This window comes from Tribolium castaneum, chromosome 8 (assembly GCF_031307605.1).
Source record: "Tribolium castaneum strain GA2 chromosome 8, icTriCast1.1, whole genome shotgun sequence".
NCBI lineage: Eukaryota > Metazoa > Arthropoda > Insecta > Coleoptera > Tenebrionidae > Tribolium > Tribolium castaneum.
Window position 1 is genome coordinate 13,851,724 of NC_087401.1, and position 24,654 is coordinate 13,876,377.

A 24,654-nucleotide genomic window follows, 5' to 3' on the forward strand; every position below is an offset into this window, starting at 1 on the left:
TATTGTTTTAAAACAAATAGCTTTTAAAAATAATTTTGCGAAAAACATTGTAGTAATCTTGACTAAACAACTGATTATGATTAAACCAGAGACTCTTAAAAGTAAAGATGATATTTTAGTACTAAAAAATTAAAATAAGAAACAAAAACATTGTTTATTATTTAAATAGATTTTCAGTCAATCACAAACATTTTTTCTAAAAGAACAGTTCAATGAGAAATTGCTTGGTTTTCAACTTTTTGGTAACAAAATAGGAACGAATTGAATTTTGAAAAATTAATAACTTGATTTTTTATCTCGTGTAAATATTATTGCATTAGTGATAAGGTGGGGTTCAAGGACATTGGGGATTTTTTTTTCCAATTCGAAACAACCAGCGTGTGAAATTCACACAATGAGAGAAGTTGGATTGGAAAGTAACGGGTTTTATCACATGACACTGGTTTGTTTTCTTATCAAGAGGAACAATACAGGCGGTTGGAATGAGTGGACTGATAACGAGTTTTTGAATTCAATTATTAATTATTTCGAGGATTCTGAATTGCTTAACAGTGAAGGAATGAGTTGGTTAACTTGAATTAAATATTTCGTGTTGAAATCGTGGAATCTCCTCAAGTTTTTGTTTAGTTTTTTATTGTTGCTGCCTGGTCTAAATGCCAGAGCTTTGTTTGTCGTTTCGCATTGTCTATCTTATCTTTTTAATACTCTATCTAGACTAAATTTTTTGTGATTTTGTTTATTAAAACGTTAATTGGAGTCAACGTTTTACCATTTTTTACAGCACTTTTTTTCAGAGAATCAAATAATGTTATTATCGATTTTTTTCAACCATTCGTTTAACTGTAATAACATAAAGTTGTTTTTTTTTTAATAGGAATCATAGTTGGCTATGACATTTTCGAAAAGTTTATTTTTTCTGATTTGATATGTCTATTTGTGTAATACATTAATTTTAAATATTTAAGAAAAAACGAAACATTTCGCTTTTTCTTTATAGTAGGCCATGAAAAAATTTTGGATTTTTAATTAAAACTATGAAAATTGTATTACTCAACAAGTATTTATAATTTAATGGTTTTTTAAACCCTAATTAATTCAATAACAGCATAATAAATTTTTATTAGATCAAATTTTTGCAATTAATAAAAAATATTTGTTTTTGTATTCAAAATGGCAAGCTTACGTTGTCAATTTTAAACATGAAATTTCGGAAGAAGAAAGATCTTATTAATTGTTTGATTGCGTATCAAAAAAATTTTATTTTACAAAAAAATATCAATCCAAACACCAAAATCAAATTCCATCTGCGGTAAAAAAATATAAACATTATCAACGTCACCTCCATTGTACTTTACTAGATCATAAAAAAATGACATTAAATGGTAGTGACACATCGTTTGCAATTTTTTGCACATTTTTTATGTAATTAAAATCTGCGACGCTCGTATATTTGTTCAATTGAAAATAACTTTAACATTGCTTATTTTTATAATTTCACTTTTTTTACTTTAATAACTGTTCACAAAATTTCTAGATTATTCACACCTTTTATGTGAAATAATTTTTCCATGGCTTACTACTTCCAAATATTTTAAATATATTTTTTATCAAAAATATATAAAAATATCAAACTATATTTATATTGTTTTGAGTTCAGAAAAAAATAAGCTTTTCGAAAATGTCATAGCCAACTATGATTCTCATTTAAAAAAATACAACTTTATGTTATTACAGCTAAACGAATGATTAAAAAAATCGCTGACAACATTATTAAATTCTCTGTAAAAAAGTGCCTGTATAAAGTTTTTGTTTTAAAAGTGTATCTTGTATAATAAGGAAAATATGAATTTTTTAATATTTTATTAAAATGTCAACTTTTGTTTATAAGTTGAAAACAAAAGACGATAGCAAAATGCGGTTTTGACCAAAACTATTTTGCTATCCGACCCGGTTGATAAGGGTGGCCATTCTTTTTGGTCGTGACTGTACCTATTTATTTTTTAATAATACAAGAATTGTTTCATTAATTTTTTGTGTTTATATTTTCTTGTATGTAGTTTATTTTTTTATCCATATATGTCTTTTAGTTGGCCATTTTTCTAGAATATACTTTTGTTTAATAGTTTTCAATTTTTTACAATAAATATTACAGTTTGTCTGTAATAATTTAATTGTTAATTGTTTTAAAACAAACAGTTTTTGAAAATAATTTTGCAAGAAACATTGTAATAGTCTTGACTAAACAACTGTGATTATGATGAGACCAGAGACTCTTAAAAGTAAAGAAGATAGATATATTAGTACTAAAAGAAAATAAAATAAAAAACTAAAATATTGTTTATTATTTAAATAGAATTACAATCAATCACAAACACTTAAAAAAAAAGGGTTTAAAGAGGAATTGCTTGATTTTCAATTTTTTAGGAACGAATCGAATTTTGAAAAATTAATAAACTTGAATCTTGATGGAAATGTATTCCAGTGTCTTGCATTTGTGAGACAAAAGAAGATCAGTCGTTGACTGAAGTCTGATGAATATTAAAGAAATAAGTAAGAGAAAACATTTTAAACTAGAAGTTCGTCATTTTTTGAAATACTGTCATTTTTCTTTTGCTCTCAAGACAATAATTTATTTTTCAGAAGCGTCTGGAAATGCTTTTCGTTGATGAGTTTTCGCTTTTGTAAACTCCTCACAGTTAAAAATTAATAATAATAACTGTGCAAATAAGATAAAACTGTTTATTATGTACACATGTTTCACATGTCCGGTTGTTAATTTTTTGCTTTTATGATTTGAGCCGCACAAATTATTAAGTTTGTGTTGTTCTTGTTTTATTGATTTTATCGATTAGTTAAAAGTTTCTCGTTTTGTTTTTACGGAATAAATCTTTTCTGCTTTAGTTATTAAGCCAAGAACTAATTAATTATCGACTTTGTTCGAGTGTTTAAACAATCCTAAAATTTATCTAATCACAATCGGAGTCGTGATTTCCAAAACAAATAATTGCATAAACTTCACATCATCTCTTTACGACACCAGAAATGTTAATTTAGCCGCGCTAGGTCAATTCCGCGAATTAAAGCCAATCAAACAATTGAAAACACTTTGCCGCTTCACTAAAGATGGCGTTATTGTTTCAGGTGGCCATTAAAATAATAGATAAGACTGCTTTAGATGAAGAAAACTTAACAAAAATATTTCGAGAGACTGCCATTCTGAAAAAACTAAGACATCCACACATTACCAGGCTGTATCAGCTTATGGAGACGAATCAGACGATATACATGGTGACAGAGTATGCCAGTAACGGGGAAATTTTTGGTAATTTGGTGATTTCTGTTTTTTTTTGGAGTTATATTTTGATTTTTGTGTTTTATAGATCACTTGGTGGCGAAGGGCCGAATGCCTGAAGACGAAGCCAAACGGATATTTAGTCAAATCGTTTCGGCCGTAAGCTACTGTCATTCTCAGGGGGTAGTTCATAGAGATTTAAAGGCTGAAAACTTATTGTTGGACCATAATTTAAACATCAAGGTTTGAAAATTAGTTAACTCAGTTGAACAAAATTTTGTAAAAAAAAAATTTTTTTAGCTTGCCGATTTCGGCTTCAGTAATCAGTTCACAGAGGGCTGTCTTTTGTCAACGTGGTGTGGATCGCCGCCTTATGCAGCTCCTGAACTATTTCAAGGCCATAAATATGATGGACCTAAAGCCGATATATGGGTAAGTCGATTGTTTCTTGTTTCTGGCGCCATCTAGATGTTTCGACAACCGTTCTAGTAAAGAACATGCGGGAGAGAGGGCGCGACCGATCAATAATCTTGTAAAAGTGTGACGCGCTGAAATTTTGCTTAATAAATAACATTGGAGGGTTTCAGTGTGAAAATATAGCACAAAATATTATTAAAAAAAATTTGCGTTTCATAGGTAATTAGAAAATCAATATAATTTGATATAAACTACTATTACTTAGTAAAAATTAATTTTTGTAAATATCGCTAAAAATTATTCACTGTTTTTTTGTTTATTTTTATGTTTTAATGCATTGCTTATTTGTTTTTGTGATTTTTTTCACATTATAAAAAAGAAGGAAGTTACACTTGAGGAAATAAGAAAATATCTGATGATTATTTTGAATAATAGAAATACAGACTGAATGAAAAGTAACATTAAGATTTCTTGGTTTTATTGTTATGGATCTTTTTCAAGAAAAATGCTTAAACAGGTCGTATTTTTATGTTAATTTTTATTTTCGTATTTTGACATTTCCACAATTTTTTATGGTTTTCGATTTATATATATATATATTTTTTTTTTAAATGGCGACTAATATTTTTCCAGTATTTTTGATAGTATATGTCTTTATCTTTCTGGGAAATAAAAAAATATGTCGATAATGATTACACATAAAGGATTTTATCTTTCAGTTTTTTATTTATTTTGTTTGTTTGTTATTTTGTTGTGTTGTTATGCTTATTATTTATTATTTAAAAAAGAATAAAAAACAATTACTATTTCTTATAAAATAATAATAAGAAGAAAAAGAATGCTTCTTGTGTGGAATAATTGTTAACTTTTTTATTTTAATTACTTTTATTTATAATTTTTTGTTCAGTTAACAAATAATATTAATTGTTATTGAAAAAAATAATAAAATGACAATTCAAAAACTCAAAAACCTACGACGTCATAAATGTTGTAACAGTGGCATAATTAAAAAAAAATGACAGATTTTAATTTTATGCGTTACTTGTGTCTGTATAAGCAAGATATTATACGTGTTTGTATAAGAAGTACACAAAAATGCATCAATACAAGGTGAGTTTACCATTTTTTACTGTATAAAATGCTTTACAATATTTTTTTTTATATTTTTATATTTTATTTTTTATTTTACATACTTTTTATATTTCATGTGTTTATATTTTTTATATTTTTCTTTGATAAAAATAATACTAATTAATTAAAATGATTATTTCTTCTAGTAACTAAAGATGCTTAAATGACGTTTTGTGAAAAAATACATACAAAATTGAGGATCAGATTATTATTATTTTTTTTAAATGTTTAAGTGTTTTAAATTAAATTGTTCCAACAAAAAAAAATTAACACTTATGCGAAAACGCTTAAAGTTCTCGGATGTCTAGGTATGCAACTCGCTTACGCTCGTTGCATAACGAATTTTAAGCTTGTGTTTTCTCACTCGTATTACTAATAACTGTAATTAGTTTTGTGGACTAGTGTAATTTTTTTTACATTTTTTTTTTGACAACAATAATTTGTGGACAACATCGTTTGTTTTCGAATGATATAAGAAATATTTTGTTTTGTGCAGCGCTTCATGACTATTTAATTAATCACGTTTAATTACAAGAATTTTAGAAATATTCTAAAAAACTTCACATGATTGTATAGGGAAAAATATTTAAATATATTAAATATAAAAAAATAAGAAGAAGAATATAAAAAAATATATTAAATACAAAATATTTTATCTAATTATTATTAGTTGTTGAAGTGCAGAAAAAAATCTTAGCTTGCATATTTTGGCTTACACTGTGTTTTTTTTTTGTTAGATTTCTGTAAAATTAATGTGTCATTGGCACGTTTTAATAAAACTTTTTTCAATCCACACTTACACTACTTACCTACTAAAATAATTTTAACTTTTGTTTAATATAATATCATTATTTTCCGTGTCTTTGAATACTTTGATTTGCGATTTAATCATCTTGTTAAAAATTTTAATTAAAAAATAAAACAGTGGCGATTTGTTACAAATAATTACGAACGGAAAGATTTGCCAGGTTCTAATTTTAATCAACTGGAATCTTAGATATAATCTTGCTTTCATAAAAATTTAGGTTAAGGTAACAAATTTATCTCATATTTCGGAAAAAAAATATTTATGATGTTTCATCACTTCATCAGTTAATGATTGAGCGAAAAGGACTCAAAACTTTTTTATTTTACACTAAACTGATCAATTGCTCAACAAGATAAATATTTCATTAGTTATTTAATACAAAATTGAATCAAAATTTTTAAAAATGTTTCGCCTTTTCTATTACAAAAACAATTGTTGAAAGAAAACACCCAACCAACAGTAACACAAAAACACCAACAAAGTCGTCCAAGTTTAGTGTTTTGATTAATTCTCCTTTAACCAGTTCTTTTTTCTCGGTAAACATGCAAGTGATTTGTTCAAATTTTTGCACCAAACCTCGCTCTTGAATTTCCCTGATATGGTAGTTGATTTTTTCCTTCAAATGCGAACGCTGACGTACGAGAAAAATCGAATAAACGGAACTTGTCTAAAAACAAACAATACACAAAAAAAATCACAAAATTGTAGTTTTTTTTACTCGAATCATTTCCAAGTTTTTGTAATTTTTCACATAATTTAAATGCAACGAAGTGGAACAAACAGCCCGGAGTGGATTTTTGAGAAATTCCATCGTCAGGTCGTAACCACGCTCAAAACTTTTAATTATTTTGTTTGGCTTCGTTTTGATGTAATTGTAACGAACCGACGAATTTATTACAATGTCGAAATGTAAAGGGTTACATTTCAGTGGTACGTCAGTTTGTAGAAACTCCTCAACTGTTGTAATTTTGTTCTCAAAGCTTGGTTTAGTGAAAACACCGCTTAAAACCCCCAAATAGATTGAATTGACCAACATTGTGAAAAACAAAATTGATTGGAGATAAACTTTTTGGTGCGTTTTTTTTGGCACTGTTGGCAACGTCAACTGGACAAAAATTTGGTACGATTGAAAAAACGATCGTCCAAGTGATAGTTTCCCAATACCGGTGTGAAGTACCAAGGCGTTGAGAATCAGTGTTGCCACAAGTAGCACAATTGCAGTTGTGGAAAAATTCAAAAATTCCCTCCACTTTGGGTAGGTTTTGCGCGGTGGTAGGAGGATTAGTGCGTCCATGGTGGAAACAAAAGTCGTGTAATCGTTATTTTCCGGGAGTTTTAACCCGAAAGTGAAGCCTCCAAGTGCCAGAGTTGTGTTTTCCTGGACCATTTTTTCGCTAAATTTGATCATTTCGCCCTTTAGGAGCATTTTTGTGAAGTCGGTAGTGCTGTTAATGTACTGAAAGGGGGCGCTCATGGTTTGGGACAGTTGGTTGGCAAATAAAACGAAAGTTCCGGGATTTGTGTCATTGTGGGGGTTTTTGACAACTATTGAACCCTTCGACCAGTTGATTCGTAACCAACAGCTGAGCTTGCTGGGGATTTTGTTCAAAAAACCTTCTTGTAAATTCGTTGGACGAACTGTAATTTCCCCACAGTGTTTGTAAGGGTACCACGTGTGGTACCCCTGATGGGTTTGTACGACCACATTGTACACTTCGTTTTGCCACAAAAGGGCGAAATATTTGACCACTTCGGCCAGGTTTGGTAAAATCACCAAGTACTTTCCATGGACGTTTAAATTTTTTTCGTTTAGTAGATTGGTAACCGTGTTTTTGAAATCGGTGTAATTCTGGTCGACTATAACATAGTTGTACTTCCGAAAATTGTTACATTTTGCTTCCGATTGTTTTTGGTAATTTTTGATTAATTTCGGGTTTGGAGTTTCGAACACGGCATTAAATTGTTTGAAGTCGCCACTTGTGGCAATTGTCACATCTTCATCAGGTGGTAGAAATTGTCGAAAGACTGTGTCGTTGGATGTTAATTTTTTCAAAAGTTTGCAAGAAATCGTATTGAATAATAAAAACAAATAGAGTTTCATTTGAGTGGCTATTTGTTTGGTAATGAAAATTATTGTGGGGGAAGTTGTGATTTTGAATGATTGGTGCAATTTGGAAAATGTATTATTTATTCATAGTGAAACAATAACACGTAATGCGTTTTTCAACGAATTTTTGGAAGGATTTTATTATTAAAAAAATTATGTGTTCTGTTAAAAAAATATTATAATTTGGAACTTTTTGTCAATAAAGGTGTTATAACAAAAATTTTTTTTGTTTTTTTTTGCATTTTTTTACTTGGTTGTGTTTTTAAATTTAAAAAATTGAATCTACTATACGGGGTGTTTGCTAAAAGTATATTTCACAGTGTCTTAAAAACTAATAATCGCACCGAATTCAGTATTTCTTATTGAACACTTAATGTTTTTCGCTATGTAGGTAATTTTTTCAGAGTTTTTCTATTTTTTTATAATAAAAATTAATTAATTAAGAATATTAATATCACTAACATTAAAAATGTAAAAATATTAATTAATCGTAATTTTATTATGAGACGAGTAAAAATTTTTGTTAGCACCAAAAATAGGTTTATTTGAATTTTTTGTTTTTACTTACGTAAAAATGATTAATTAAATAATTATTTTTTGAGGCTAGCGACATTTTTTGTAGATTTTTATTACAAAAAAAAACATTTAAGCGTCGGTTGTTCTTGTTATTCTTGCAGTTGCTTAATAGTAATTAATTGATTAATAAATTAATTTTAATTATAAGGAATTGTAGAAAAGTTTTAAAAAAAATTACAGACAGAGAGAAAATTACAAAGTTTTTAACAGAAATCTCTGAATTCTGTGCGATTGTTTATTTTTGAGATTCAGTAAAAATATTCTTTTATTAGACTCTCCCTGTATATTTTTATTAAAAAAATCACTTTTTTTCCACATACGGTGTAAATGCATAGATTAGTTATTAATAATACGAGAGCGAAAACACAAGCGTGAAGTTCGAGGGCTGTCGTTATGCAACGAGCGTTTGCGAGTTGCATATCTAGACACCTGAGAACTTAAGCGTTTTTGTTTTATTAAATTTTTTTGTTGGAATATTTTAATTTAAAACATGTTGCTATGGGAAGCGTGTTTTAAAATAGTGAAAACCTTAATTTAAAAGACTTGACCTGACCTGACCTGACTTGACCTGAGAACTTAGCGTTTTCGTATGAGTGCTATCCAAATTTTTTTTTGTTGGAACATTTTAATTTAAAACACGTTGCTATGGGAAGCGTGTTTTAAAATAGTGGAAACCTTAATTCAAAAGACCTGACCTGACCTGACTTGAGAACTTAAGCATTTTCGTATGAGTGCTATCCAAATTTTTTTTTGTTGGAACATTTAATTTAAAACACGTTGCTATGGGAAACGTGTTTTAAAATAGTGTTTATAATCTAGGATTCATATATTAACCAACAAAAAAAATCAGATAAACGAAAATGAAATGAATTTTATTTCGTATGTTTTATTAATTTTGAGTTGACGAGAAAGAAATTGCTCGATTTATTACTTCAACAGAAAACTTATTATTTTGTAATACTGCTTGAATAATGAATTATTTCTAGTCGACTAGAAATAAAAACACCGCTTTTTTTCTTTATCTTACTTATCTTTATATTGATGAACTCATTATTCCATGTTTTAAATTGCGAGAAATAATGAAAGATAAATGTGGTTTAACACAACAATGTCACGTTATTTTTATATTTTGCTTTGGACAGTGACCGCGCATTCAAACAAAATTAAAATACCCATTGAAACCAAAACCGAACTAGACGGAATTTTTGGAGCCGAAGAAATAACATTTGCCACGAGCACAACTTTTGAAAATTGTGACAATTTATTTAAAATCGCAAACACGCGACTAGTGAGGAATTACAATACAATTACCACATTCGAACAATTTGACCGTAATTACAATTACATAATTATAGACCAAGATTTTACAAAATTTAACCAAACGATTTACGGTTTAATGAGCGAAAACAATTTGAAAATTCACGGTAAATATTTCGTTGCAATTTTGGAAAAATTGTCCAAACCCGAAATTGAATTATTTTTTGCCACGTTGTGGCAAAACGATGTTTACAACGTGATTCTCAAATCTGGCAATAATTTATACACCTGGTATCCGTACCAAAATTGTGGCCAAATCACCGTTTCTTTAACGAATTTAAACCAAGGTTTTGCCAATAAAATACCGAAAAAAATCAATTGTGTTTTACGAATTGGTTGGTCTCCTTCTTCAATCGTCATCAAAAACGCCTTCAATAAAACCGATCCTGGAATTTTCGTTTTGTACGCAAACGAAATCGCCCGACGTATGGGAAGTTTGTTTGAATATTCCGCACAGGCATTTGATTTAAACAAACATTTTTTCACCATAGGGCAGGAAATGTTGCACCGAAATATTTCCCTAACCATTGGCCCTTTTATCAACCTTTATGGTAAAAATTTTACTTTGGCCGAATTGAGCACTTTTGTCTCGCCCCTGGTCACATTTTTGGTCCTCCCCCCGAGGAAAATAATCCCGAAATGGCGCGCTTTTTTCAAATTTGATTCCGTGACGATTTTTCTGATCATGGTGGCTGTGTTTACGTGCGTTTGTTTGATCCGAAAATTCGCGAAAGTGGATTTTGTCAAGTCGGTTGTTTTGACGGTTCAATTGTTTATCCAACTTAGTATTTTCCTGAATCCACGGAAGTTGAGTAGTCGGGTTTTTCTCATTTCTATGTTGGTGCTTTCGATGTTTGTTTCGTTTTTTTATCAAAGTATGTTGAGTGGGGTTTTTACACGCCCGAATTACGAACGCGAAATTAAATCTTTGGAAGATTTTGCAAGGACTGAAATTCCGGTTAAGTGTTGGGTTGACTATTGTGCTTTGATATTTCAAAATTTGGATGAGGAGGTACAAGATTTGCTCGTGAAGAAGAGTTTTTACACGAAGGAACGTGGAGTTCAGCAGTTATTTGCTTTTTTAAACCGAAGTGATCATGCGATTGTATCGACTAATTTGCATTTGTATTACGTCAAAAATGGGGATCATGTGGGAAAAATCCGGGTAGATTGAGTTTTTTTTGGATGAGTGTCAAGACTTAATTTTTATTTTTCTTAGATTGTTTCGTCTTACTACAGTTTTTTGTATCGTGCGAGGTTTCATCTTAAGGACAAAATTGATTATCATATCAGAGAAATTGAAGAGAAAGGGCTAAGACAAAAATTTGAGTTAATCTCTAGTTTGTATTTGTCTAAACAAGTTCTGAAAGAGGAGGACGATGTTACCGTTTTGAAAATTGATGATTTATTTGGAGTTTTCTTGATTTGGATTTTAGGATGTGTGTCATCGAGTTTCATTTTTATCTCCGAGTTGTTTAAATTTCGTTTTTCGTAAAAATATTTTTATTTATAATCGAAAATGTGCGATTTGGAAATTGCAAAAATGGTGGATGCGCCGGGAAAGTTACTAATTATTTGTTGCAAAGTTGGCAACAATCTGAGCTGTACGAGTAAAATTGGGAACTTTTTTTATGCAGTATGTACTGACGACTTGAATAAAGTTTTCTCTTGGATTCTGAAAATCGTTTTAATTGGAAATTTTTCACACATATTTTTTCGAAACATTGGTTATAGAATAAAAATGGTGGATGCGCCGCTAGTGTTTTTTAAATGAATAATGTTAATATTTTGAAAATGAACGATTTGTATGAAGTTTTTTTATTTGGATTTTTGAAAATATCTCATCAACTTTAATTTACACTGCGGAGTTAATAATTGATTTTAAACTTCGTGTTTAATAGAATCCTTATTTTTAATTAGAAATGTTGTGGATTGGTAGTACAAAAAAAATATTTATTGTCTGAAAATTTATTTATTAATTTTTCATTCGTTTGCGACAGTAGAACTTTATAGTTAACTTTCAGTGAAGTTTTTTAAACACCGTATTTAATAGAAACATTCTTATTTTTTAATCAGAAATGTTGTGGTTTTGAAATAGAAAAAATGGTGGATGCGCCGGGCAAGTTTTTATTTATTATCTGAAAATCGTTTTAATACCAATTTTTTTATTTTTCTAACATTAATTTTATTTTAATTGCGACAGTAGAACTTTCTAGCTACGTCTTTGAATGGTTTTGGCAATATTTTTTGACAGATTTTCAGTTGGACGCAATTTAATAGTTACTTTAACAAAAATCAAGTTTTTTAAACTCTGTATTTAATAAAAACATTTTTATTTTCTAATCAGAAATGAGGTTCGGAAATAGAAAAATGGTGAATGCGCCGGGCAAGTTTTTATTTATTATTTGAAAACCGTTTAAACACTAATTTTTTTTATTTTAACATTTAACATTTTATTTCAATTGCGACAATAGATTTTCAGTTTATTGCAATTTAACAGTTACTTTCTAAAAATCAAGTTTATTAAACAACCTATTTAATAGAAACATTCTTATTTTCCAATCAGAAATGTTGTGGTTTGGAAATAGAAAAAAATGGTGGATGCGCCGGACAAGTTTACACTTATTATCTGAAAATCGTTTAAACATCAATTTTTTTTAACATTAATTTTATTTCAATTGCGACAATAGATTTTCAGTTTAATGCAATTTAACAGTTACTCTCTAAAAATCAAGTTTATTAATCAACGTATTTAATAGAAACATAGTTATTTTCTAATCAGAAATGGTGGATGCGCCGGGTAAGTTTTTATTTATTATTTGAAAATCGTTTAAACATTATTTTTTTTTTATTTTAACATTAATTTCATTTCAATTGCGACAGTAGATCCTCAGTTGAATGCAATTTAACAGTAACTTTCTAAAAATCAAGTTTATTAAACAACGTATTTAATAGAAACATAATTATTTTCTAATCAGAAATAGTGGATGCGCCGGGCAAGTTTTTATTTATTATCTGAAAATTGTTTTAATACCAATTTTTTTATTTCTAACATTAATTTTATTTTTATTGCGACAGTAGAACTTTCTAGCTACGTCTTTGAATGGTTTTGGCAATATTTTTTGATAGATTTTCAGTTGGACGCAATTTAATAGTTACTTTAACAACAATCAAGTTTTTTAAACTCCGTATTTAATAAAAACATTTTTATTTTCTAATCAGAAATGAGGTTCGGAAATAGAAAAATGGTGGATGCGCTGGGCAAGTTTCTATTTATTATTTGAAAATCGTTTAAACATTATTTTTTTTATTTTAACATTTATTTCATTTCAATTGCGACAGTAGATCCTCAGTTGAATGCAATTTAACAGTTACTTTCTAAAAATCAAGTTTATTTAACAACGTATTTAATAGAAACATTTTTATTTTCTAATAAGAAATGTTGTGGTTTTCAAATAGTAAAAAATGGTGGATGCGCCGGGCAAGTTTTTATTTATTATCTGAAAATCGTTTTAATACCAATTTTTTTATTTTTTCTAACATTAATTTTATTTTAATTGCGACAGTAGAACTTTCTAGCTACGTCTTTGAATGGTTTTGGCAATATTTTTTGATAGATTTTCAGTTGGAAGCAATTTAATAGTTACTTTAACAAAAATCAAGTTTTTTAAACTCCGTATTTAATAAAAACATTTTTATTTTCTAATCAGAAATGAGGTTAGGAAATAGAAAAATGGTGGATGCGCCGGGCAAGTTTTTATTTATTATTTGAAAATCGTTTAAACATTAATTTTTTTTATTTTAACATTAATTTCATTTCAATTGCGACAGTAGATTCTCAGTTGAATGCAATTTAACAGTTACTTTCTAAAAATCAAGTTTATTTAACAATGTATTTAATAGAAACATTTTTATTTTCTAATAAGAAATGTTGTGGTTTGGAAATAAAAAATGGTGGATGCGCCGGGCAAGTTTTTATTTATTATCTGAAAATCGTTTAAACACCAATTTTTGTATTTTAACATTAATTTTATTTCAATTGTGACAGTAGATCCTCAGTTGAATGCAATTTAACATTTACTTTCTAAAAATCAAGTTTATTAAACAATGTATTTAATAGAAACATTTTTATTTTCTAATCAGAAATGTTGTGATTTGGAAATAGAAAAAAATGGTGGATGCGCCGGACAAGTTTTTGTTTATTGTCTGAAAATCGTTTAAATACCGTTTTTTTTTCATTTTAACATTATTTTTATTTCAATTGCAACAGTAGATCTTTAGTTAAATGCAATTTAACAGTTACTTTCTAAAAATCAAGTTTTCTAACAATGTATTTAATAGAAACAATCGTATTTTCTAATCAGAAATGTTGTGGTTTGGAAATAGAATAAATGGTGGATGCACCGGGCAAGTTTTTATTTATTATCTGAAAATCGTTTAAACATAAATTTTTCTTTCATTTTAACATTAATTTTATTTTAATTGTGGCAGTAGATTTTCAGTTGAATGCAATTTAACAGTTACTTTTTAAAAATCAAGCTTACTAAACTACGTATTTAATAGAAACATTTTTATTTTCTACTCAGAAATGTGGTTTGGAAATTGAAAAAATGGTGGATGCGCCGGGCAAGTTTTTTTTTTATTGTCTGAAAATCCTTTAAAAACCAATTTTTTTCATTTCAACATTAATTTTAATTGAGTTGCGACAGTAGAACTTTGTAGCTATAACTTTAAAATATTTTGTCAACATTTTTTACAGATCTCCTGAAAACGAAAATGAGAATGTTTTTGCAAATAACATGATCATTTGTGTGTATTTTGCTAATTTTTATACAATGTGTTTACACTTACGTAACACAAAAACTTCAATGATAAAAACTACAAGTGCCAACACATTTCCTATCATGAAAATAAAGAACGCTGAAGCAATGTGATTCAAACTTAATTGAACATTCCCACTCATACTGTCATCAGGAAGTTTAATTTTCTCTACTTTTGACGCAGCATCATGTACCCATTTTAGCACTAACCCCGTTTCCCTAATCTTCAAAATCCAATTATTCATTATTTTAAGTAGTGGCGATCTATTTTGCACACATAAACCCACGGCAATAATATCAATCTACAAAAATCAAGCAGTTTTCTAACACACAATTTTGAAAATATTACTTCGTCGTGTGAAACAACTTGCAATGTTTTCGGATTTTTAAACCATGCCATTTCCGTTTCTGCGATTGGAACCCCGTGATTCATTTCAACAGCGAAATCTTGAAGCATTTTTCGGAAATTTGCATTTTGTAAATCGTCAAGTCTTCGAGTTAGAAGATTATGGTAAATTTCTTCACCGAATGATTTTAGCGAATTTTCGGTTGATTCACTAAATTTGACTTTTTTGTCGTATTTGATCAGATCTTTGAGGGTTTTGAGTTTTGGTTCGTAGCCAGGTTGTGTCAAAACACTGCTGAGGCGAGTTAAGTAAAACCAGTCTAAATTTACGACATAGAAGACAAACAGGAGGAAAAGCCAACGATATTTATCCCGTGGCAGGCGAACAGTTTGACAAGTTAGTTGAAAAATGTAAAACAAATTATCACTCAGTAGTTCCGCTGTTTGAAATTTTCGAAACAACACCATAATACCAACTGATAACAAAATAATTCCCCAAACTTTAGGCGAAAAAATTTCTATTATTTTATTGTTGTTTTTCATTGGACGTCTCGGCGGAAAAACGAAAAATTGTTTCGTTAGGAAAATAGGAGTCAACATTCTCACTTCTTTCTGAAAGTATGCTCTTGTCCGCTCTGCTATAATCGCCAAGGCTATGTTACGTGACGTCATTTCTTCGGCTAATTTCTGATAAGCGTCTTGTTTCACAGTTCGGTGTCTTTTCCTAAGCTCCATATAATTGATTTTAATTTTTAATTTTTGTGCCAAAGTGTTTAAAAATCTAATCGCATAACCTGGCTGTTCCTTATCAAAAGGTGTCCGAATTGCGTAACTGTAATTATTCCAAGTGGCATTGAATTGGCAATTGTCAAAAGTCCGCGGTAGTTTGTTTTGGAACAAACTTTGGGTGTTTCCCCGATTTGTTACCAAATTGACACGTGTTCCACAATAACTGTCTTTATCATACGGATACCACGTGTGGAAACTTAAATTTGACAAAATCACAACATTGTACACGTTGTAGCTAAACAACGTTTCGAACGTTTTTTTCAGAACATCTTCAGTGGTGTTACTGTTTTGGTAAATGACGAGATAGCGGCCCCTAGTTCGGAAATTTCGGTGTTGTAGTTTGAAGGATGTTGTCAGATCGTCAAAGTTGTTTTCGATGAATATAAAACTAGTCACGTCTGTGTCAAGTTTGGTGGCAAAGTTACGATTGGTTATTATTTTTGGTTGAGACAGTTTTAGGAGAAAGTGTAGTTTTTTGGTGAGATTTCCCAAGTTTGGACTAAATATCACAATTGGTGTGTTTGTGAAGTGGAGGTTTATGAAATTTTCTAATGTTTGGAATGTTGTTATTTGGAAAATTAAATTCAAAATTGTTTTTTTAAGCCTCATTTCTGGTACTTGACTGTTCGAAAACAATTTATGGGCATTTATAAAATATTGTCAGTTACAGTAATAGTGGTGAATAAATGATGAAGTAGGGAGTGTAATAGCTGTTATTGAAACGATAGTGTGTTTTAAATAAATTACCCCATAGCGAATTTTAATTTTCAGACTGTAGAATACAGGGTGTTAACAATATCTATGTTCCAAAGATTAAATAATTGTAAACTTTATATTAAACAATAGGTTTTCATTTTATTTTATTTTGGAAATTGTTTTTGCACGATTTATGTAGTTATGTACTTTTTTTCAGAGAATCTAATAATGTTATCAGTGATTTTTTTCAACTATTCGTTTAACTGTAATAACATGAAGTTGTATTTTTTTAAATAGGAATCATAGTTGGCCATGACATTTTTGAAAAGCTTATTTTTTCTGATTTGATATGTCTATTTGTGTAATATATTAATTTTAAATATTTGAGAAAAAACAAAACATTTCGCTTTTTCTTTATAGTAGGCCATGAAAAAATTTTGGATTTTTAATTAAAACTATGAAAATTGTATTACCTAACAATTATTTATAATTTTATGATTTTTTAAATCCTAATTAATTCAAAAACAATATAATAAATTTTTATTAGATAAATTTTTGCGATTAATAAAAATTATTTGTTTTTATATTTAAAATGGTAAGTTTACGTTGTCATTCTATTTTCTAATTTTAAACACGAAATGTTGGAAGAAGAAAAATCCTATTAATTGTATGATTGCGTATCAATAAAATTTTATTTTACAAAAAAATGTCAATCCAAACACCAAAATCAAATTCCATCTGCGGTAAAAAAATACACAACATTATCAACGTCACCTCCATTGCACTTCACTAAATCATAAAAATGTGTTATCAAGTGGTAGTGACACATTGTTTGCAATTTTCTGCACATTTTTTATGTAATTAAAATGTGCGACGCTCGTATATTTGTTCAATTGAAAATAACTTTAACATAGCTTATTTTTATAATTTCACATTTTTTACTTTAATAACCGTTCACAAAATTTCTAGATTATTCACACATTTTATGTGAAATAATTTTTCCATGGCCAACTACTTTCAAATAATTTTAATATATTTTTTATCAAAAATATATAAGAATATCAAAATATATTTATATCATTTTGAGTTCAGAAAAAAATAAGCTTTTCGAAAATGTCATAGCCAACTATGATACCTATTTAAAAAAATACAACTTTATGTTATTACAGTTAAACGAGTGGTTGAAAAAAAAACGCTGATAACATTATTAAATTTTTTGAAAAAAGTGCTTGTACAATGTCTTTGTTTCAGATGTGTATCTTGTATAATAAGGAAAATATGAATTTTTTAAGATTCCACTAAAATTTCAACTTTTGTTTATAGGTCGAAAACAAAAGACCGCAAGATGCGGTTTTGACCAAAATTATTTTCTCAAAAAAACGGACCTGAGAATGTGTCACTTGTTTTTCTCTAAATCTCTTAATTTAATTTAATTAAAGAATAAATTTCGTTTTTGGATAATAGATACATAATTTTCAAATATTTGTCAATTGAGTCGACTTGATTAAAAAATAAAAATTTTTAGTGGTACATTGTACATTTTTATAAAATTAAGTTTAGCATATATCTTATTTTGTTAGTTATTATCTCTAAATTACTTTTTTTGTTGGCACAATTTATTGGAAAGGTGATAAATAACGTAATAAAATATTTATTTCAAATGGATATCACACAAATTTTGAATAAATTAGACTTATTACATTGCAGTGCTGATATTCAAAACTTGTTTCTACCTTTTATTATTTCACACTTCGTTTTCATTAAAGAATTATATAACTAGTTAAGGAGTTTTTCAACTATTATGTGTTCAAATTTATTCACATGTATTCACCAACCGAAAATAATCACACGCACTAATGTTATAAAAAAATATACAAAATGTGTTAATTATTGAAGACTTTTTTGATGTTTTATTAACAAAAACAGTAAAATATGTAGAACAGTTCAATACAAGATCTCACTTTCTGTAATAGTTTTTCAAGAGAATGTTACTGAAGATGGTATTAAAATCAACAGTCGAAACGTTGTGGAAGCGATACATTTTCAACGTTGTTGTCGCCACTTTGATGAATACCAGTTTTGTTTATTTGAAGAAAAACAAGCTTTACGTGTTTGAAAAAAAGTAAAGAGTAAAGTTTCCGCCACTTAGTGTGTTCAAGACTAATAGAAAAGTAATTACTGTTTTCAATTTGTATTTATTTTTCATTTATTTAATTGAATATTTACTATCAACTTTGTTTATTAATATATTTATATTTATATTTATATTTATATTTATATTTATATTTATATTTATATTTATATTTATATTTATATTTATATTTATATTTGTATGAAAAAACTACGATTTAATTTGTTTTCGGGACATGAATTCAAATATGAAAACTGCAATAGAAAGTAATAATCCCACACCTAACAGCACAAAAGCACTCAAAACCCGTTCCAAATCCAAACCAGAATCAGCAGATTCCTTGTAACTCGGAACAGTTACTTTCTCAATGTTGGTTCGTGACTCATACATCCATCTTGACAATAAACCACTCTCTGTAATTCTGCGAATTGCATTATTTATGATGCCCAAAAGTGGAAACCCTTTTTTCACCACCAGAAAAGTATAAAAAGTGATGATCTAAAAATTTTTTTTAACAACTTCTACTAACATTCATCTAATCCCACTTTTTCATCTGACACCAATTGCATTTCCGCACAATTCCGAATCACAGCCAACTGCGTGTCACTGAGCACGATCCCATGTTCAAGTTTTTGAAAAAAATCTTCCATTTCTTCAATGTGACTAATCCCAGTTGGATTATCAATCCTCTTCTTCATTATCTCGTCGTAAAAGTGTCGCCCAACGAGAAACTTGGTCATAACGTCCACAAATTTCAATTTTTTGTTACTTTTGGCCAAATCGGCAAAGTTCAAAATTTTCGGTTCGTAACTCGGCTGACTCAACACTCCGCTCAACTGACTGACGTACATCCAGTTCAAGTTCATTAGGGAGAAGAAGAAGGAAGCGAAAAGGAGGCGTTGGAGGGCGTTAGCAGGCGTTTGGTTTATTGAACCTTGTAATGCCAATTGAATTATTTCGAAAAAACACGTTTGGAGCGATTTTTGACTAAGGTTTTTCCACAAAATTGTCATTAAAATCACTGAGCATGAAAGTGCAGTCCAGATTTCGGGCGAAAATATGACAAGTGTGTCAGTACTACTGATAATTTTCCGTCTTGGAGGAAACACAAAGTAGAGATTTGTTTGTGATAACGGTGAACTAAATTCGAATTTTGGCCCCAAATCTAATCCCTGTTCACTGATAACAAAAGCCAGGTCAACCGGCCGTTCTATCATCTCTTCCATCAAGTCTTCATAACTGGCTTTAGCCCGAGCTAACGTAAAATAGTTAATATTTTCAGTTAAGTAGATTAAATCAAGGTTGGACATCTCACTAATTGCATCTGTTTGTCGTATGTTGTAACCAGGATCCGTTTTATTGAACGGATTTTTTATTTCTAAGGAATGCTCCTCCCAAGTTATATTAACCGGACAGTTGATCTTACTAGGGATTTTATTTTTGTAAGGGTTTAGGGATTTTGTCACAGTCACCAGTTTCGCAACTTTACCGCACTGTCTGTCACTGTAAGGGTACCACGTGACGAAAGTCGTCCAATTGTACGCCACCACGTTGTAGATATACGCACGCCACAACGTTTCGAACACGTTCCGCAACTCATCTTCAGAGTTGTGCGTGAAAATCACTAGGAATTTTCCACGTGTGTTAATTTTATTATTCGTTATGTTTTTTTCGGTAATTATGTAATTATCAAATTTTGTTAAATCAAGGTTTGCGTTTGGGTTTGCTAGTACTTTTGTTGACGTCAAGTTGATAAGTTTTCCTTGTATTAATGTAGTATTATATTTGAGATTTTTACAGGACTTAAAAGACGAACAACCTCAGCGTTACAAAGTAATTCAACTTAATTTTCATTTATTTTGGTCGTTTGAAAAAAGAAAATGTTAAGATGTTTAAAATAAGGATATATTATAGCTTGGTCTAATTTTTTCTGATCTAGAGGAACATCAAAATCAGCAAATAAGAAAATAGCTGTATCCTTGTAAATACTGATCTTACTTTTTTACTTGTGAATTGTATTTTCTTAACTTGCGAAGTTAACAATTATCAACTTACGTTATAAAGTTTAAAAATGGTGGATGCGCCGGGAAATAATTTAGTATTAATGATTTACAATCTTTCTAAAACATTTTTCTGTTACTTATTGAATTTTTCTCTATAAAGCTTATCAATCAAATAAAAATAGTGTTCAGTTAATTTGGTTTTTACAAGTTTGTATAGGTTGTTCAAAATGGTGAATGCGCCGGGATAATAATTTAGGGTGTTTAATTATTATTGATTTACAAACTTTTGAAATCTTTTTTTCTGTTGGTAATTATTTATTTTTTTATAAGTTTGTATAGGTTGTCTAAAAATGGTGGATGCGCTGCGATAAAAATTTAGTCTAATTGTTTTTAATTTACAATCTTTCTATAACATTTTTCTGCTAGGTATTTAATTTTTTGCTCTATAAATTTTGTGCATTTATTTTTAATACCATAAATATCAAATAAAAATATAGCCCGGTTAATTTGTTTTTATAAATCTATATAGGTTGTCTAAAAATGGTGGATGCGCCGGGATAAAAGTTTAGTCTGATTAATTATTTTTGAGTTACAATCTTTCTAAAACATTTTTCTGTTAGGTATTTAAGATTTTTTCTGTATAAAGTTTGTGAATACATTTCATACTTTAATACCATAAATATCAAATAAAAATAGTGTTTAGTTAATTTGGTTTTTATAAGTTTATATAGGTTGCCTAAAAATGGTGGATGCGCTGGGATAAAAATTTAGCCTGGCTAATTATTTTTGATTTACAATCTTTCTAAAACATCTTTTTGTTAGACATTTAATTTTTTGCTCTATAAGTTTTGTTAGTAACATTCCATATTTTTAATACCATAAATATCAAATAAAAATATAGTTCGGTTAATTTGTTTTTATAAGTTTATATAGGTTGCCTAAAAATGGTGGATGCGCTGGGATAAAAGTTTAGTCTGATTTCTAATTTACAATTTTTCTAAAACATTTTTCTGTTAGGTATTTAATTATTTTTCTGTATAAATTTTGTGAGTACATTCCATACTTTAATACCATAAATATCAAATAAAAATAGTGTTTAGTTAATCTGGTTTTTATAAGTTTGTATAGGCTGTCTAAAAATGGTGGATGCGCCGGGATAAAAATTTAGTTTGACTTATTATTTTTGATTTACAATTTTTCTCTGTTAGATATTTAATCTTTTTCTCTATAAAGTTTGTGAGTAACATTCCATATTTTTTATACCATAAATATTAAATAAAAATAGTAGTCAGTTAATTTGGTTTTTATAAGTTTTGTAGGTTGTTTAAAAATGGTGGATGCGCCGGGATAATAATTTAGCCTAACTAATTAACGTTTTTCCGTTAGAATTTTTTTTCTTTATAAAGTTTGTTATATACCAGTTAAACTCTATCTGGTAAGCTTTTATTACTTTTTAATTAATCTTCAAAATATATACAGTGCGGTAAAGTGATTAGTACCCAATTACCGTTAGAATTTTTTCTATGATGTAAACTTTTGCGTGCTTTGTAGCAATAATATTTTAATTATTTTCAAATTTTAATTAGATTTGTTTTCACTTTGTAACTATTGACCACCAATTCGCCCACAAAAGCGATAATTGCGCCCAATAAACCCACACCCAAAATAATCAGTGCGAAAAAAATCCGTTTCATGTCCAAAGTACCATCAGTCTCTTCATATTCTGGGATTTTAAATTTTTTGATATTGATTTGGGACTCATAGATCCACCTAGTCATAAGCCCACCTTCCCTAATTCGTAAAATAACACCATTGATGTTTTCCAGAAGAGGAAAACCTTTCTTCATAACTAAATAGAAAAATAAAGTACCGACCTATAATTATCAAACTTTTGATTCGATTTCTTTAAATCAATTGCCTTTACCTTATCGTGTGACACTATTTCAATTTTCCGGAAATTTTCAAACATTAATAATCGGACGTCGTTGCTTATAATCCCATGGTCCAGTTGTTGGACGAAATCTTTCATCTCTTCTTCAAAACTTTTGCCTTTTTTTCTCTCCATTTGGTGTTTAACTAGATCATCATAGAAATCTTTTTCGAGGAAAAATGTATTATAGACATCAACGTAGTCCAATTTTTTGTCACTTTTGGCCAACTCTTCCAGTTTTAAAATTTTCGGTTCGTAGCTAGGCTGACTCAAAATGCCACTCAATTGGCTGATGTAAATCCAATTGAGATTTAACACGTAGCAAAAAAACAACACGAAAGCTAGTTTTTGGAGGGTGTTTTTGGGCTGGTGTATTATCACACACTGGAGCAACAGCTGCACCATTTGAAATAAAGACGTTCCGAAGGAAACTCCAGTCAGGATTTTCCAAAGCGTGGTCATTAGAAAAATCGATAGGAAAATTAATCCCCAGATTGGGATCGAAAAAACGACAAGTGTGCTGAAACTGCTTTGAATTTTACGTCGTGGTGGCAAAATAAAAAAACAGTTGGTATCAGTGAATGGTAGACTTAACTCGAGTTCGGTTCCTACTTGTTTACCATTTTCGCCAAAAGCAAAACCTAGGTCAATATTTCGGCCAATTATTTCGTTTCTGAGGTCACTATATTCGCCCTTGATTCGTCCCAAAGTGAGGTAATTGATGTTTTCAATCAAGTAGGTAACGTTCAAGTTGATTTGCTTGGCAACAGTGTCCATTAACCGGATGTTGTAACCGGGATCGGTTTTATCAAAGGGTGCTTTGATTGCCATTGGTTGCATTTCCCAAGTTATGTTAACCGGACAGTTGTGTAATTTTTTGGGGATTTTATTTGCGTACGGGTTTGGGGATTCTGTCACTAAATTGACACTAGTACCACATTTGCTCGTAATGTCGTAAGGGTACCACGTGACAAAATCGGTCCAATTGTAAATCACGACGTTAAAGATGTAAAGGTGCCAACACGTTTCGAAGATTTTTTTTAGGTCATCTTCAGTTGTGTTTTCGAGTATTAAAAGAAAACGGCCTTTTGTGTCAATACTAAATTTTAGTTCTTGTAAATAAAAGAGATTATCAATGTTTTGTTCAACAATTACGTAATTGTGATACTTTTCCAAACATTGGTTTGGTATTGGATTTGTTAGAATTTTCGTTTGATTTAATTTAAATAGAAATTGTAGTTTTTCGTCGAAGTCAAAATTTGAACTCATTAGGACTATTATTTTATTATGGAAATTTTCAGTGATAAAATTTTCTATTGTGTAGACTGCGTGTAACGATAGAATTTTTACAATAATTTTTATCATCACGATTTTGTAACAAACTAGATGGGAATAAAAGTTTGATTGGGGTTTAAGTTATGATTTATGTGACAGCGTAAAAACTGCTTATTAGTACATGTTTAGTAGTGCATTAGGTTCAAATGAGATTAAGAAAAAAAATTACGTAAGTAGATTCTGGAAAAGTCATCTAACTACTATTAAATTTACACTCAAATTATATTTTAGGTAATTTTTAATTACACAAGGAACTGTAGAAAACTTTTGACAAAATTCAGATGCGGGAAAAAATCAAGAATTTACAATAATAATTAACGCTTATTTCTAAGGTCCAGTAAAAATATACTTTTTGTTGACTAACCCTGTACATCAGTAACAAATGTGAAAAACATACTTTATGCCTTATATAAGGATAAAATGTTTGGCACAGATATTGTACATGTAATTAAATTTTTATATTATGAACTGACAATAAGTAATCAGTTGTTTTTGTCATATGATGAAAATTGTGCAGTGTTGATTGCATAACAGCGGATTTATTGATTGTTACAGTTATATAAGTTTATAATACTGAAAAATAATCTGTATGTATTGGTTAAAAAGTGGTGACACATAACTTTATTAAAAAACAAAATTATAAAAAAAAAGAAATAATGCATAAGATAACTGCTATTTGCGTCTGTAAATAAGCATCTAATTAACAAAAAAAAATTTGGGGCCAGTTTGTAGAAATAAAGTAATCTTTTCTCACAGCTTTTCCAAACGTTTAGGAAAACTACGAATATTTACTTTGATTTAACTTCACAATGCATCACGGTAGAGCTTTCAGAAATTATCACCAGAGGGCGCAACATCTTAAGTTTAATTGCGAATTTAAAATACATATAAATTAATGCACAATCGGTGGTAACTTAATTCGAATTAGTTTAAATCTACTTTAGGTAGACCGATAT

At 29.1% G+C, this 24,654-nt stretch overlaps 1 protein-coding gene across 1 annotated transcript in view; it reads left to right on the plus strand.

Annotated features, from left to right (window-relative positions):
• Sik3 (Salt-inducible kinase 3) overlaps window positions 1–24,654 on the plus strand; it is a 54,003-nt gene that overhangs the window by 3,292 nt on the left and 26,057 nt on the right. The window contains exons 2-4 of the mRNA XM_064358587.1: window positions 3,142–3,322; window positions 3,381–3,535; window positions 3,593–3,724. Of these exons, the coding sequence (XP_064214657.1) occupies window positions 3,142–3,322; window positions 3,381–3,535; window positions 3,593–3,724 (468 nt within the window). The remainder of the gene's footprint in view (window positions 1–3,141; window positions 3,323–3,380; window positions 3,536–3,592; window positions 3,725–24,654) is intronic.